The following is a 16,684-nucleotide window of genomic DNA, read 5'->3' as shown; positions in this document are numbered from 1 at the left end:
AGTCTGATACACGAAACATACGTGTCCGAGGAATTGTAAGACATGTTATTTGATCTTAAGTGTGCCAAAGTGTAGTGCCACACCTCTTCACACAGCATTCTTCTATCGCACGTCACCGTATTTCAGTCTGTTGAATTGAAACATGTATATTTTATACTGGATGCCATCAAACTATATTCTCCTGCTTCCAGTCAGCCGGTTTGACATCCTGCCCCCCACCCCCCTCTTTTTTTTAAAGTCTTCAGAAAATTTGCACTCTTTATTCCCTATTAACTAACAACTTGCTGCTTTGTGTGACATAAAATTAAGTGTAGGATACATAAAACCAGTAAAGAGAAGAGACACGCAAGACAGTACACATTTCTTGAATCCTTAGCTCCTAGAATTTTTTTCTCTCTAATCTTGGTACAGTTTTACACGGCATACTTTCCTTTCTGCGAAAGGATCTGTTACCTCATCAAAGTTCATCAAACATTTTGCTGCATGGAAAATCGAAATGTCATCGTCTAATACTGAAAAAAGCTGTAATTACAAACAGGCCCAAGACTGGTGTGGTTTCTCGACCTGATTATCTGTATTTTGTCACTGTCTGCGAGATAAAACAAAATAGGCCTTTGTAATACTGCAACAATTGTAACACATGCCAAATAAATGAGCAGAAATGGTCTTTTTTATAACACGGCAGAATATAATTCACAAAGTACCAATATCAAATGCCTATTAGGCCAACTACAAGCAAAAAGCTTTGCGTTACGAAATAGTTTACACTTCATGCATACGCTCCAGTTTCTCAAGCATGAGATCGAAAAGTAGTAGTGCGAAGTTTTTATATAAATTTGGAATCGTCATATTGTTCCATAATTTAAGTGATGTCACCGTTTCTTCTCCTTCCTCGTTCTAACAAACAATGATGTCATCACTAATTCCGTACCTATTCCTGCCAATGTCAAAGCTTATTCATCGGTTAACTTCACTAACTCTGCCAGAATCACCATTTTAGTTATCCCGCGATTAATCTCTGGTTAGGCATTGTTACGTGTTCGTACAATGCGTTTTCCGCTCTACTTCCAGAATAGACCTTAAAGCGGCTGCTAGCCGGAGACCATACAACTGGCCTTGCTAGTATAGCGATCTGGCCAAAAATTTTCTGTCAAAATTTCATTTTCTTGGATACACCGAGAAGATAATACGTAATCTTTCTTACCTGTTATTCCTGTTAGTTGTTTATTCGTACTCTTGTCGTCTGAACCTATGGATTTCACTGGTAATCATAACAATGCTCATCATTCGAAAACCCAATCAACCACATAATCAGACAGTGGTTGGCTTTCTTTCGTTCGGCTATACTCTGCTCAGCTCATATAGCCCCTTTTGTCTGCAGGATGGACGAGGATTCCACCAACAGAGACATCGCGTACACTACATACACTATGCATGCATTCACAAATCAACTTATGATTCATTCATAAATCAACTTAGAACGTGTTCAATAATGTTCAAAAACCGACAGGGACAGTTTCAAAGTCATACGAATAATCGATAGACCACCGTACGCTGCGCTTTGTGAAACAAGGTTTTTTCCTCAATAATATGAACTTGCCCCCCCACCTCCCCCTCCCCCCCCCTCCCCCCCCCTCTCCCCCTCTCGCACAGTCTCCTAGATCCAGGGCTGCTGTACAGTCTGGCAGCTTGGGGGCGCCAGTACAGCCAACAGCCACGTCATGTTTCTGTAGCCAGAAGCGGAAGAGATCCCACTCGTAACTGCTAAAACAAATCTAATGTTAACAGTTGTGACGTCATGCTCATTGGAGGCAATTTGTTGTTACGAAGCATTGCATAGTCTTCCTAAAGCCTTTGACATGTTTTGCTGCTGGTAGACGCTTGTATGAGCACTGTGTTTTGTTGCTGTATACGGCGCATTTCCTTCGCAATTTAAGTTTTATTTTAGTTTTTTCTCTCGTTCATGTTTTATTACTGCAGTATTATTCTGCAGTAGCAGGATACAGTAATATCCTTTGTTAGAGTATTGGTTCTTACCAGTCAAAATTACAAAAATTTAACTGAGAACAAAAGCAATGAAAAATTCCCAGAATTCAAAAAAATTCCCAGGTTTTTCCCGGTATTCTCCCAGATGAAAAAATTCCTGGGTTTTTCCCAGATTTCCCAGTTGTCCCAGGTCGTAGACACCCTGTGAAAAGATGGTCAAGTGATGTGGGATTTCTGAAGCAGGTTGACAGATTCAAAGAAAGTTTCTTCAACAAAAGGTATACTGGAAACAAATATTGAGAAAAATGTTTTGCAAGTCTACATGAGGCACACAAATCTGTGAAAGGGAAGTATGGATTTTGGGATAAATGGAAAAGAGGGAACTGGAAGCAATTAAAATGTCATGTTACAGAAGGATATTAAGTGTAAACTGGACACATAGGTTTAACATGGAGAGATAATGTTTGAAAACACACATGCACTGTCCTAGATTTTGGAACTAATAATATTTCCTTCTTAAGAGTGGAGAGAGTGGTAGACTGGGGAAAATTAAAAAGGAAGGATAAGTCACTCAGATCACAGGATGAGGGGACCCACCTTTTGTGAGGATAAGGGGAATAAAGTATTAGACAGAGGATAGTATCATGCAGAATAGAGGATGAAATGCATAAAATATCATACTACATGTGATGCAGATTTCAGCTGTTTAATTATAATCATAATTTCTGCATTTTATTTTTAAGTATGTGATGCATCTAATTTTCTTTTTAGGATATTCTGAAGGATGAAATTTACTGTCAGATAATGCGACAGCTGACTGACAATAAAAACCGCTTGAGTGAAGAACGTGGTTGGGAACTCATGTGGTTGGCAACAGGTTTGTTCTGTTGCAGCAAGATATTACTTAAGGTAAGTTCATATGGTGTAGATATTTTTCCAGTATACGAGCTGTGATGCATTTTTGTCTTCCTTCTCATCATCTCCATCTTTTTGTTTGATTTGAGCATAGTGACTCAGCAGAATTATTCTGTATTGTATGGACAGAAATCAGGCAGAAACTCACAATTAAAAAGGTAGTAGTTTGTGGTACGATTCATATATCAGCATCAGAGTTCATAAGGCTTTTGTATAATATTTGATGAATGTTACATTCAAAATTAATTTTAAAATATGTATAGTTAAGATCCCGTAGTGTGTCACTGTGTTGCATGTTAACTGTCTGATAACAATTACTTTTGGAAATACTTAAATTGAGGCCTCTGCTATCTTTGGGTCATGGGGATAATAACTTAGGGAAGTATACACTATCATTAGAAATAACTTTTATAGAGACAGACTATAAAAAACTTGTGTTTATCAATAGTCACATTGCATCTCCAATGCCTTTGCAGCCAAATATCAGAGGGGGTGGAAATATCTGCATGAAATCGTTTGTTTCTAAGCCCAGGAACTCACTTTATTAGTGAATACAATAGTATGTTGTAGTTTGAACACTTCATTATTATACTTGCCCCTGTTGGCTGACTAAAAACTCACAGAGAAATGGCTTAGAAAATTATAGCTAGACAGTCCTACAACGGCTTAATGGCAAACAATATCTTCCAGAATGAGATTTTCACTCTGCAGCGGAGTGTGCACTGATATGAAACTTCCTGGCAGATGAAAACTGTGTGCTGGACTGAGGATCAAACTCAGGACCTTTGCCTTTCACAGGCAAGTGCTCTACCAATGGAGCTACCCAAGCACGACTCACGACCCGTCCTCACAGCTTCAATTCTGCCAGAAGAGCTTCTGTAAAGTTTGGAATGTAGGAGATCAGGTACTTGCAGAATTGAAGCTGTGAGGACGGGTCGTGAGTCATGCTTGGGTAGCTCCATTGGTAGAGCACTTGCCCGCAAAAGGCAAAGGTCCCGAGTTCGAGTCTCAGTCGGGCACATAGTTTTAATCTGCCAGGAAGTTTCAATTAATATTTTAATCTCACAGGGACTCATACAATTTCAGACAAGCGAAAAGGATCTCCTGGTTCTATAAATTGACACTGATAGCCACACATTAAATGAGTATAGCTGGACAATAAGCTAAAATAGAGCCAACACATAGGAAAACAATAATGGTGCTCATAGTATATTTTGCTTGAAGAATGCCTCGCCGTGTTGTCTTTATGATCAGGGTGCTGGCTCAATTTGCATACATTTTCCACCTTTTGTTTCATGGAATTATCAGTGAAGTTAAAGTCAATAGTGTATATAAACACATATCTTGTAGAAGCTTGTTCAGATAAAATGAAATTCATACCCCACTTTGTACTAAAATTACATTTTAATTGTGTACGTTATTGAGATGAAAATCAGTTCCATATGAACTGTGATTCATATAACTATAACATCAGAAATAAAAATAATTTTCGTACAGACTTTGCCTCCTTGTGTTAGGTTCTGAGAAGGTTTCTGTGCTTTAATGCAAAGGTTTTCAACAACCTTCCACTGATTATAAAACAAGAAAATGGAAATCATTGAACTTCAAATGCAAATAACGTACCTGCTCAGCTACTCCAAGAAATTATCCAATTATCTACTTGTAGATACAGAAAGTGAAAATTCCCCTCAGCTATACAGCAAGTAGCAATATTCCTTGTAAACAGTTCTCTATTGTTATGGCAAAGCCAAATTTAATATTATGACAGACTGCAGGACCACAGAATAACTGCTAATATATAACATTGCCAGTAGCACTCTAAAATCAATATCAACTTCATAAATTTGTTTGCATGTGGTTGGAGGCCTCTATAAATATGGTGAATAGAATGATATGGTGGGAAGATGTTAACTAGTTTATTGACTGGTAGAAATTATGACACCAATACACAAGATTAAACTGAAAATGTACTTAGAAATTTGATGAGAGTCAGAAATGTTCTTATGCTGACTGGACACTAAGTGAACCTAACATATGTGCAGTGAGTGACAGCATGTTGCAGCAGCTTACATGATTTATTGAGCTCCTATAGGGGCTTCTCAGCTTTTGGCGAGATCACTCCATTTTATTTCTTAAGACATATGTGTATATACAGTACAGACACGCATTAAATTAAATTTAGCAATATCTCCACATCCTTTAATCCAAATACATAACATATCATGACTTTATTTTCAACTACACCTAGAATGTATACACAACAGTTGCTCAACAGCAAGAGATGCACTAGGAGAGGTAGAATAGGGCCACACAGCCCCAACCTCTTGGTAGTGACTATGTCTCAGGGTTGAATGTTTTCCAATGAAGTAATTACAGACACATTATCCTTGTAAACATGAACAACAGCAATACTAACCCAGTTTTGATCACTGTTAACATCAATATCCATCAATGCAAAGTAAAATTTAATATCATGTTAGGGTACAGGACCATGGAATAACTGCTTACATTTAACAACAGAGGTAGCAAAGATAAAATATCAGTATCAGTGTTATAAATCTGTTTGTATATGGTAGGATTCCACCTATAAACATGATGAATAGAACAATGTGATGATGACTAACTAATGACTGACAGATATTATGACTGTGTGATTACTCAGATAACATAAACAAGATCAAACTGATAATGGACTTAGAAATTTTAAGCAAGTCAGAAATGCTCTTGTTCTGGATAAGTGTACTAAGCAAACCTAGTGCACACATGGTGAGTGACAGTGTATTTCAACAACTTATTAATCTTGTGTGCATCCAAGAGGCAGGGCCCTGTGTTAAGAACCCAGATTTGCACCAAAAGAAAAAAAAATTGCTTCTTGGCTTTTGGCAAGGTGAATGGGTTTTATTTCTTAAAACAATGTAAACAAAGCACAGACAGCCATTAACGTAAATTTAGCAATATATCCATGTTCTTTAATCCAAATACATAACATAATAGTGTCTGAGACTGTGTGGCAATGATGTCTTGTATCAGAGAGTCAGCACAGTACTGTTGACATTGAACACAAGTAAATCTGCACTTATGACTTAAACCCCGGAGATCAGCTATCCATGCCTGATAGGACTGGCTTAATTGCAGTCGCTACTGGTGAAAGTCCACATGGGGAGCAAAAAGGTGGGTTTGCTTATGATAATAAGCATGGAGAAAATCACACATCTGAGAAAATGACAATACCTCAGGGTCTGTTAATGGAACGAATTTCTGAAGAGAGAAAAAAACAGTTTTGGGCGCAATCCAAGACAAGAAAAATGATTATTGCACAGCCGAGTCTGCTACATGAAAGGCGGCATAATGCTGCTGTAAATACTGCATGTATGAATCCCACTTTTCTTCCTCCTCTTGGAATGGTGGAAAAGCTGGGGGCATGATTATCTGTGCCAAGGGCGACTGCAGACACTCACTGAAGTAACCAACTTAGAAAGCAAGTCTAGCTGCTGTTGTTGCTGTTCAAGTAGCAGCTGCAACTGCTACTACAACAACTGAATCAATGCTGAATCCATTGTTCTCATGGAACACCCATAGAAAATGACCAACCTCATTGCCAAAAAGTGTGGTATTTATAGTTTTATTGCAAATAACAAGTATACAGTAAATACAATTGCAGTGACTAAGCACCAGAGTTTATGCACACATGTCAGGCACAATGGTAAAAACAGTCAGGCCAAGTCCTATAACCAGCAAGTTCACCATAATAAATTACGGAACAGTCATACTTGGCAGACAGAACCTCAATGGGGCGGGAACAATATAGAAGAGAGTGGGATGTGCTGCTGGTGTGCCACCATGTCCACTCAGCCAGTGGTGGCACTGGCAGCAAATGAAAGAGGCCCTCTCATATCAATTTCTCCACAGTGGCATCAAATGAAATTTCTGCGATTGTGATGATCACAGCATATATAACAAGGCTCCACATCTCTACCCCCCTTTGGGGAGCTGGTGCCACCAGCATCAGTGGGAAAATGCAGGAGGCTGAGAAGACAGGAGTGGCACCATAGACAGAATGGTGTTTCAGAGGAGGCTGTGGTGTGGCAATGGTGGCAGCAGTGGCACTGGGGGCAGCACCAGCAGCAATGGTGGAACAGCAGCTGTATGTTGATGATGTTCAGCTTGATGACAACTGATGAGGCATTGCTGTTGTGCCACTGGGCAGCTGTCTCTGACTCAGTGAGGCACATGGCCAGAGGCGGCTTGATAATAGGGTGCCATGCATGGGAACAATGACATCACATGTGCTAGTGGTGTGGAAATCATGCCATCAGTGGCGTGGAGCGAGTGCAGTGACAGTTGGGGGAGGGCTGATGAGTGCTCGTCTAGGAGACCAGCGTCCACGTGGCTGCTATCTGACATTAGTGGAAGACACGGCACAGCTGGCAGCCACATCTTGATAGTGACAGTGCCCAACAGTTCCTGAAGCTAAGGCACCCCCATCATGTCCAGCCCCAGGAAAGAGCAGTGCTTGCAGGTGGACCATCTGCCAGTGTTGGCTGTGGGTGGGTGTCGTGGCAGATTGGCACTCTACTGAGGGTGCAACTGGCTCTGATAACAGGAGAGTGACATTACTGGTGTCCATGGTGAATTTTCACTGACTGTGCATCACTCGCACTGTTGTAAGTGGCCATGCAGGAGATCAACTATGTGCCAAGATAGGGGTTTCTGTGGCATATCTTCAAGGGTGGGAATTTAAGGAGATGGGACCTGGATAAACTGAAAGAACCAGAGGTTGTTCAGAGTTTCAGGGAGAGCAGAAGGGAACAATTGACAGGAATGGGGGAAAGAAATACAGTAGAAGAAGAATGGGTAGCTCTGAGGGATGAAGTAGTGAAGGCAGCAGACGATCAAGTAGGTAAAAAGACAAGAGCTAATAGAAATCCTTGGGTAACAGAAGAAATATTGAATTTAATTGATGAAAGGAGAAAATATAAAAATGCAGTAAATGAAGCAGGCAAAAAGGAATACAAACGTCTCAAAAATGAGATCGACAGGAAGTGCAAAATGGCTAAGCAGGGATGGCTAGAGGACAAATGTGCAGGATGTAGAGGCTTGTCTCAATAGGGGTAACATAGATACTCCCTACAGGAAAATTAAAGAGACCTTTGGAGTAAAGAGAACCACTTGTATGAATATCAAGAGCTCAGATGGCAACCCATTTCTAAGCAAAGAAGGGAAGGCAGAAAGGTGGAAGGAGTATATAGAGGGTTTATACAAGGACGATGTAGTTGAGGACAATATTATGGAAATCGAAGAGGATGTAGATGAAGATGAAATGGGAGATAAGATACTGCGTGAAGAGTTTGACAGAGCACAGAAAGACCTGAGTCAAAACAAGACCCCGGGAATAGACAACATTCCATTAGAACTACTGATGGCCTTGGGAGAGCCAGTCATGACAAAACTCTACCATCTGGTGAGCAAGCTGTATCAGACAGGCGAAATACCCTCAGACTTCAAGAAGAATATAATAATTCCAATCCCAAAGAAAGCAGGTGTTGACAGATGTGAAAATTACAGAAATATCAGTTTAATAAATCACAGCTGCAAAATACTAACGTGAATTCTTTACAGACGAATGGAAAAACTGGTAGAAGCGGACCTCGGGGAAGATCAGTTTGGATTCCGTAGAAATGTTGGAACACGTGAGGCGATACTAACCTTACGACTTATCTTAGAAGAAAGATTAAGAAAAGGCAAACCTACGTTTCTAACATTTGTAGACTTAGAGAAAGCTTTTGACAATGTTAACTGGAATACTCTCTTTCAAATTCTGAAGGTGGCAGGGGTAAAATACAGGGAGCGAAAGGCTATTTACAATTTGTACAGAAACCAGATGGCAGTTATAAGAGTCGAGGGGCATGAAAGGGAAGCAGTGGTTGGGAAAGGAGTGAGACAGGGTTGTAGCCTGTCCCCGATGTTATTCAATCTGTATATTGAGCAAGCAGTAAAGGAAACAAAAGAAAAATTCGGAGTAGGTATTAAAATTCATGGAGAAGAAGTAAAAACTTTGAGGTTCGCCGATGACATTGTAATTCTGTCAGAGACAACAAAGGACTTGGAAGAGCAGTTGAACGGAATGAACAGTGTCATGAAAGGAGAGTATAAGATGAACATCAACAAAAGCAAAACAAGGATAATGGAATGTAGTCAAATTAAATCGGGTGATGCTGAGGGAATTAGATTAGGAAATGAGACACTTAAAGTAGTAAACGAGTTTTGCTATTTAGGGAGTAAAATAACTGATGATGGTCGAAGTAAAGAGGATATCAAATGTAGACTGGCAATGGCAAGGAAATCATTTCTGAAGAAGAGAAATTTGTTAACATTGAGTATAGATTTAAGTGTCAGGAAGTCGTTTGTGAAAGTATTTGTATGGAGTGTAGCCATGTATGGAAGTGAAACATGGACGATAACTAGTTTGGACAAGAAGAGAATAGAAGCTTTCGAAATGTGGTGCTACAGAAGAATGCTGAAGATAAGGTGGGTAGATCATGTAACTAATGAGGAGGTATTGAATAGGATTGGGGAGAAGAGAAGTTTGTGGCACAACTTGACTAGAAGAAGGGATTGATTGGTAGGACATGTTTTGAGGCATCAAGGGATCACAAATTTAGCATTGGAGGGCAGCGTGGAGGGTAAAAATCGTAGAGGGAGACCAAGAGATGAATACACTAAGCAGATTCAGAAGGATATGTAGGTTGCAGTAGGTACTGGGAGATGAAGAAGCTTGCACAGGATAGAGTAGCATGGAGAGCTGCATCAAATCAGTCTCAGGACTGAAGACCACAACAACAACAACATCTTCAAGGGTGTAAGCACATCTCAGACTGTAGTGTAGGTCAGAGCAGGAGCAGCAGAGTCCGGGGCTGTTGACCATGGAGTATCTCCACCGGGCTTCTGCCAGGCAGGAGTTTGGTAGTTTGGTCCATAGGTATTGAGAAACAGAGGCAACACTGAGTCTGCTACTGTCCACCAAGCACATTTCTAACTATGTCTTAAAAAAATGCACACCACACACTCCACCCACCCATTAAATTGCAGGTGGAATGGTCGTGTGACTCGGGCCTCCCGGCGGGTAGACTGTTTGCCGGATCCAAGTTTTTCGATTTGACGCCACTTTGGTGACTTGCGCATCAATGGGGATGAAATGATGATGATTAGGACAACACAACACCCAGTTCCTGAGTGGAGAAAAATTTCCAACCCAGACGGGAATCGAACCCGGGCCCTGAGGATTGACATTCTGTCATGCTGGCCACTCAGCTACTGGCAGTGTACAGGTGAAATGGTGTGGATGTCATATGGGCAATTCTCCAGTGGCTAGAATGTAAGACAGTCGGGGTTCATGTCCACAGGACTAGAGTGATCACGCCCTCGGAGTCATCCAGGGTGGTGCTAAGGATGAGAGTTCTGTCACCTACTGTCAGCTGATGACAGAGCAGAAAATAGATGCAGAGCAGATGAGACTCCTTGGCAGGCAGGTGCTCATGCTAACCACTATATACAATATTGGCCACCTGTCAGAGTATGGGAGCTTGCCAGGTGGCCTGTGCTATGTGATGGGCCATCACCGGAAGACTGTCCACCATGTGCTGCAAGTGAGTATCGATCTGGAAACAGACATCTTTGACTTTTTCAGAGGCTGTGTTGGGTTCCAAGCACAGATGCAACAACCCCTCTGCATTAGCATGCTTTGCTTTTGACCTATACTGAATCTCACACTTCTGTTCACTCAAAAACAAAATCTAGAGCAGGAGCCATTGTGTCCTGTCCTGATGTTGGAACAGTGGGCTAAACAGTGCCAGAAGCAGCTTATGGTCCATGATGAGATGGAATTTGTTGCTATGAGGAAAACACAGAACTTCAGGACAGTGTGCACAATAGCTAAAGCCTCCTCGATCTGATAATAATTGCATTGAGTGGCTGTTAACGTTTTGGAGGCATGCGCTAGAGGCTGCTCAGAGCCATCAGTATGTCTGTGAGCTAACACTGCTGTAATACAGAAATGGAAAGCATCCATTGCTAGGATGAGCTGATTGTGCAGTGTAAAGATACTGAGGCATGCTGGTGTCTTTTGCAATGTTGGTGAATGATCTGTTGCAGTCTGCTGACCAAACAAAAGGAACACCTTTCCTTTGCAACTCATTCAATGGTGAGTTATATCTGCCATGTTAGGGAAAATTTTGAATAATAGATGACTTTACCCAGAGCCAATTGGAGTTACTTCAGCTTCCACAGTTTATGGAGGTTATCAATTGTTGATACTTGGTGTTTCATCTGTTTGGTGCTGTCCTTCAAAACAACATGTCCAAAATATTCAATGTTGGTCAGAAAAATCACTGATTTCCACTGATTACAGTTAAGGTGTGAGTGGACACATTGGTACCTGAGTGACCTAGATATTAGTGTCAGTGGCATTGACAAACAGATGAAATTTTTAAAATTGACCAAAGCTTCAGAGTCCGGTGGAATGCCTATTAGATTTTATACAGGATCTGCAGCCGAATTTCCTCTTATTTTACACACAATGTACCACAGAGCCCTTGAACAAAAGACTCTGTATTCCAGTGGTTTGAAAAAAAGCCCAGGAAATACCCATCAACAAGAAGAGTAGCATAAGTGGTCAGCAAAAGTGCTGTCCAGTCTTATTGAAATATATCTCTTATAGAATACTAGAACACATTCTGAGCTCAAACATTTTAATAAAGCATGTGGAATAAAATTAACTCCACCTTGCCAACAAGTATGGGTTCTGAAAAATTGACCTGTAAAACCCAACTTGCATTTTTTTTCCTTGCATGTCATTGAGAAATCCATGGATCAAGGTTATCATACAGATGCAATATTTCTTGACTTCTGAGGAACATTTGACTTGGTACCATACCAACATTTATGAGGCCTGTCTAGAAAGTATCTGACCTTTGGCCAGAATAAATATTTATAATACCTGATGGGGTTGGGACCTTAATCCCCTTCAAAGTTGGCCCCTTGTGCTTGCACACACTTAGCCCACTGATCCTTCCACTGCCGGAAACACCTCTGGAAGTCTTCTTTCGGAATGGTGTTCAGCTCTGTCATCGTGTTCTGCATTATCTTTTTTCTACTATCAAAATGGGATGCTTTCAGTGGGCTCTTCAATTTTGGAAACAACCAGAAGTCACAAGGAGCCATGTCTAGAGAGGAGAGAGGTTGGCAAATGGCTGTAATTCCATGTTTGGCCTAGAAATTTTGGATCAAGTGGGATGAATGTGCGGGGTCGTTGTCGTCATGCAGTTGCCAGTTTTTTGCTGTCCACATGTCTGGTCTTTTGTGCCAAACTGCGTCACAAAGTTGCCAGAGAAGATCTTTGTTTCTGGGTCATACCTGTACATCCCTGACTCATCTCCAGTTATAACAGTGTTCAGAAACCCAGGATCAGTGTTGGTGGTGTCCATAAGGTCCTGTGCAATGTCAAAATGGAGGTCTTTTTGTTCTGGTGACAACTTGGGCATGAATTTTGCAGCCACTCAGTGCATGTTCAAATCATCACACAAAATTGCATGTGCAGAATCTTTACTCACTTCAACCTCTTGAACAATCTCCCACAGGGTGAAACGATAACCTGCCATCACCAAATTTTGCAGCCTCTCAACAACAGCTGCACTCCGAGCAGTTTGGGGCCTGCCAGAACACTGGTCACTCTTCACTGATGTGCGGCCATTTTTGAATTAGTTGAACCACTCCTTAATTTGTGTTACACCCATTGCATCTTCTCCAAACACCTGCTGAATCTTATGAATTGTTTCGCTTTGAGAATCATCAAGCTTTTGACAAAATTTGATGCAGTATCATTGCCCAACATGTTCAGTCATCTTGAGAGAATTGGTAATCTGACGAACATGTTGTGTAACACCTCACTCAGCAACTGACAGGCAGTGACTGACATGCTGGAAGGCTGGGACAAAACTCGTGCACGCGAATAAAGGTCTCTTCCTTTTCTGTGTACAGTGGCGCCTTGCTATCATCTCGATTTTGCACTGGACAGTCAAAGGTCAGATACTTTTTAGACAGACCTCATATTAACAAAAAATTAAATTAGATTACATCTACATGTACATCCATACTCCGCAAGCCACCTGATGGTGTGTGGTGGAGGGTACCTTGAGTACCTCTATCGATTTAGTTCCATAGACCCAAAAAAATGAGATGATTCTTGTCTGTGTGAAACATGTCAGAAAGTATAACGTAAAAAACATAAGACATTTGAATATAATACTTACTACTCTGATCATTTCTCCGGAGATTGTCAAAATAGGTGAATACAATGCAGTAAACTGTAACAGCTAATGCACTGTCAGAATGAAACATTGTTATGCACTATTAATAAATTTATCATACAGATAATACCTAATCTTAACTGTTGTGACAAAGTGCTGTCGAAACTGAAATCTAACAGATATTTTTACTTAAACTGGCCTAACAGTCTCTGTTAAAATATTCATCTATAGAATAGAAGGAGTTGGCTATCAAAAAGTCTTTCAAACTCTGTTTGAATCATGCTTTATCTGAAACCAAGTTTTTAATGGCTGCTGGCATTTTTTTTATTGAAAATGTGTGTTCCTGATTATTGGGGTCCTTTATTGACCAAGTTAAGTGAGTTTAAGTCCTTATGTAGATTGTTCTTATTCCTAGTATTGGTACTATGTATTGAGCTATTGGTTGGAAATAGAGATATATTACTTGCAACAAATTTCATTAAGGACTAAATATACTAAGAAGCAGTGGTTAGAATACAAACTTCCTTGAACACTTGAACAAGGTTCTACATGGTGTTCTTGAATTTACACCACAAATGATTCTTATTACACATTAAAAACTTTTGCTTGGTTTGATGAGTTACCCCAAAATATGATCCTGTATGACATAATAGAATGAAAGTAAGTATGCAATTTTTTATACATTTTTATCTCCTACATCTGACATCATTCTCACTGCAAATACAGACTTGTTTAGGCACTTAAGCAATTCTGTGGTATGCCCTTCCAAACTGAATTTCTTATCAAGCTGTAATCCCAGAAATTTAACACTGCATGCCTTCATATGTTATACACATGCTGGAAGGAAATCTCTTACGAATTCTGAACTGCATATAGTGGGTCTTTTCAAAGTTTAATGACAGTGGATTAGCTTTAAACCATTTTATTAATGTCAGTGAAAATTTGATTAGCAGTTATTTCTAAATCTATACTTGACTTGCTACTTATTGCAATGTTTGTATCATCTGCAAACAAAACAAATTTAGCATCTGGCAATGTAACAGATAAGAGGTCATTAATGTACATAAGAAAACGCAATGGACCCAAGATGGAACCTTGAGGAACACCATATGTAATTAATTTCCAATCAGGTGAAGACTGACTGCTTACTGCACAGGTATTTCGCAATGACATCCTTTGTTTCCTGTTAGTTAGATAAGCCTCAATCCATTTTGCAGTACTACTGGTGACACCATAATATTCTAATTTACCTAAGAGAATGGCTTGATTCACTCAGTCAAAGGCTTTTGACAGATCACAGAAAATGCCAATAGCCTCTAATTTATTATTTATTGAATTAAGAACATTCTCGCTGTAAGTGTAAATAGCTTTCTCTATATCAGAACCCTTAAGAAATCCAAGCCGTGTGACATGGACAATATATTATCTGCAGTCAGATGCTTTAGGAGATGCTTGAACACAACCTTTTCAACTATTTTTGGGAAAGCCAGCAAAAGTGAACTTGGTCGTTAGTTTAATGGATCTCTTTATCCCCCTTCTTGTAAAGAGGCTTAACTTCAGCGAATTTTAGCCAGTCTGGAAATGTTCTGCTGATAAGAGATTGATTACATAACTAACTTAGGATAGAACTCAACTCGTATGAGCACTCTTTGGTTAACTTTGTTGATATGTTATCATAACCACTAGAATACTTAGATTTTAAGAATTTTATGTTGGATGCTACTTCTTTGGGAGATGTGAGTGTCATTTCCATTTCACTGAAGTTACTTTTAATGACTGGTCTCAGATATTCCAGGTTTGCAACACTACATGCACTTGTTGCCAAAGTCTCATTTATTTTTAGAGCTATTTGTTCCTCTTCCTTTTTGGCCCCACCTGTCTCTGTCTTCACTATATCCCACACAGTTTTTATTTCATTGCCCAATGTAATCATCTGCTGCTTCAATTTTTGGGGTACTTGCTTCAATATTTTGCAGTATTCTTTGTAATGCATTACAATTCTAACATCAGAGCTGTTCCTAGATAGTAGATACAGTCTCCTTTTTGTCCCAAATGATACTGTTATTCCTTGTGTAACCCATGGTTTATTTTTTGACATATGTGTGATTTGAGTTACCTTTAGGGGAAAACAATTTCCGAAAGTCGAGGTAACTTTGTTAATGATTGCTTTGTATTTTCCAGGTGAGTCAGAAGTATTGTAAACATCTGTCCAGTTCATGTCTTTGAGCAATTTCCTGAATTTTTCAGTTTTTGATGTATTTATTACCCTCCTGTAATCATATTTAATAGATTTTTTATCCTGACAAGTTTCAACATTTAATGCAAGATGCTGCATGTTGTGATCAGATAGCCCATTTACCAATGGTTTTGTGTTATGACTTTTTTCCCTTGATTTGTTTACAAAGATATTATCAATAGCAGTCTCAGAGCATTTACATATCCTAGTTGCAAAGTTCACAGTAGGGACTAAATTGAATGATAGTGTTACTGCAATAATTGTTCACTGTCAGAGCTTTTCAATAAATCCACATTAAAATCACCAACAACCACTATTTCCTTGTTTTTTTTTTCTGTGAGATGGGACAAAAGAGCTTCCAGATTTTTTATAAAGAGATTAAAATTTCCTGATGTTGATCTGTATATACCTATTTTTATAAAGGACTTATCATGAAATACTACTTCTGTTGCACAACCTTCTAAGTGCTGCTCTGAGCAAAAGTTATTAATATCAATATTCTTGAAATGAAAACAGTTTCTGACAATTATGGCAACTCCTCCTTTCTCCATATTATCTCTACAGAAGTAAGAATCTAACTTGAATCCTGCAACATTTAACATATCTATACCAGTGGTCACGTGATGTTCAAAGAGGCAGTTTATATCAGCTAGTTTGCTCAACTCTAATTCTTCAACACAAATAAGCAGGTCATTAAGCTTACCCATTAGTCCTTGAACATTCTTATGCAATAATAATAACTGATTTTGTGCACTGGCTGAATTACAGCTGGATGAACCTAATTTTCCTGCCAATTTTTGAGCATCTCTGGTTTCAGTCAGAGGCTGTCTGCATGAATTGCTTTCTGGCTGCCTGTTTTATCAATGTGAATGTCATTTTCAGCCTGTATCTGAACATCTTTTGTTTCTGCCCTCCCTACCCTGAAAAAACTGCTGTTCTGTCATTTGCAACCACTGGTATTTTACCACTTGTGACAGTGTCCCCCATAGGTTATTTGATATTAGCTCAGACAGTTTCCCCTTCCCTTTCCTGTTGAGGAGAAGGCCATGCCCAGTATTGTCCCACCTGCTGATAGAGTCAACAGGAACCACTCCGACATGAGACCCCATATCTGATTCAAGCAGCTGTTCCACCTCTAAATTAACTCTACTGACAGAAGAGTTTTATTGAGGCTGGCCATGGTGCCTCAGAACAGACACACGTCCAACACCAACATGTCTTGTTGCTGAAGCTATCTTTACCA

At 39.7% G+C, this 16,684-nt stretch overlaps 1 protein-coding gene across 1 annotated transcript in view; it reads left to right on the top strand.

Annotated features, from left to right (window-relative positions):
- Window positions 1-16,684, top strand: part of LOC124798932 (myosin-VIIa-like) — a 393,313-nt gene that overhangs the window by 312,562 nt on the left and 64,067 nt on the right. The window contains exon 47 of the mRNA XM_047262466.1: window positions 2,758-2,895. Coding sequence (XP_047118422.1) covers window positions 2,758-2,895 — 138 coding nt within the window. The remainder of the gene's footprint in view (window positions 1-2,757; window positions 2,896-16,684) is intronic.

The sequence above is a fragment of the Schistocerca piceifrons genome, chromosome 5 (genome assembly GCF_021461385.2).
Source record: "Schistocerca piceifrons isolate TAMUIC-IGC-003096 chromosome 5, iqSchPice1.1, whole genome shotgun sequence".
Lineage (NCBI taxonomy): Eukaryota > Metazoa > Arthropoda > Insecta > Orthoptera > Acrididae > Schistocerca > Schistocerca piceifrons.
Note: the sequence above shows the minus strand (reverse complement) of the source record. Positions and strands in the feature narration are given on the sequence as shown.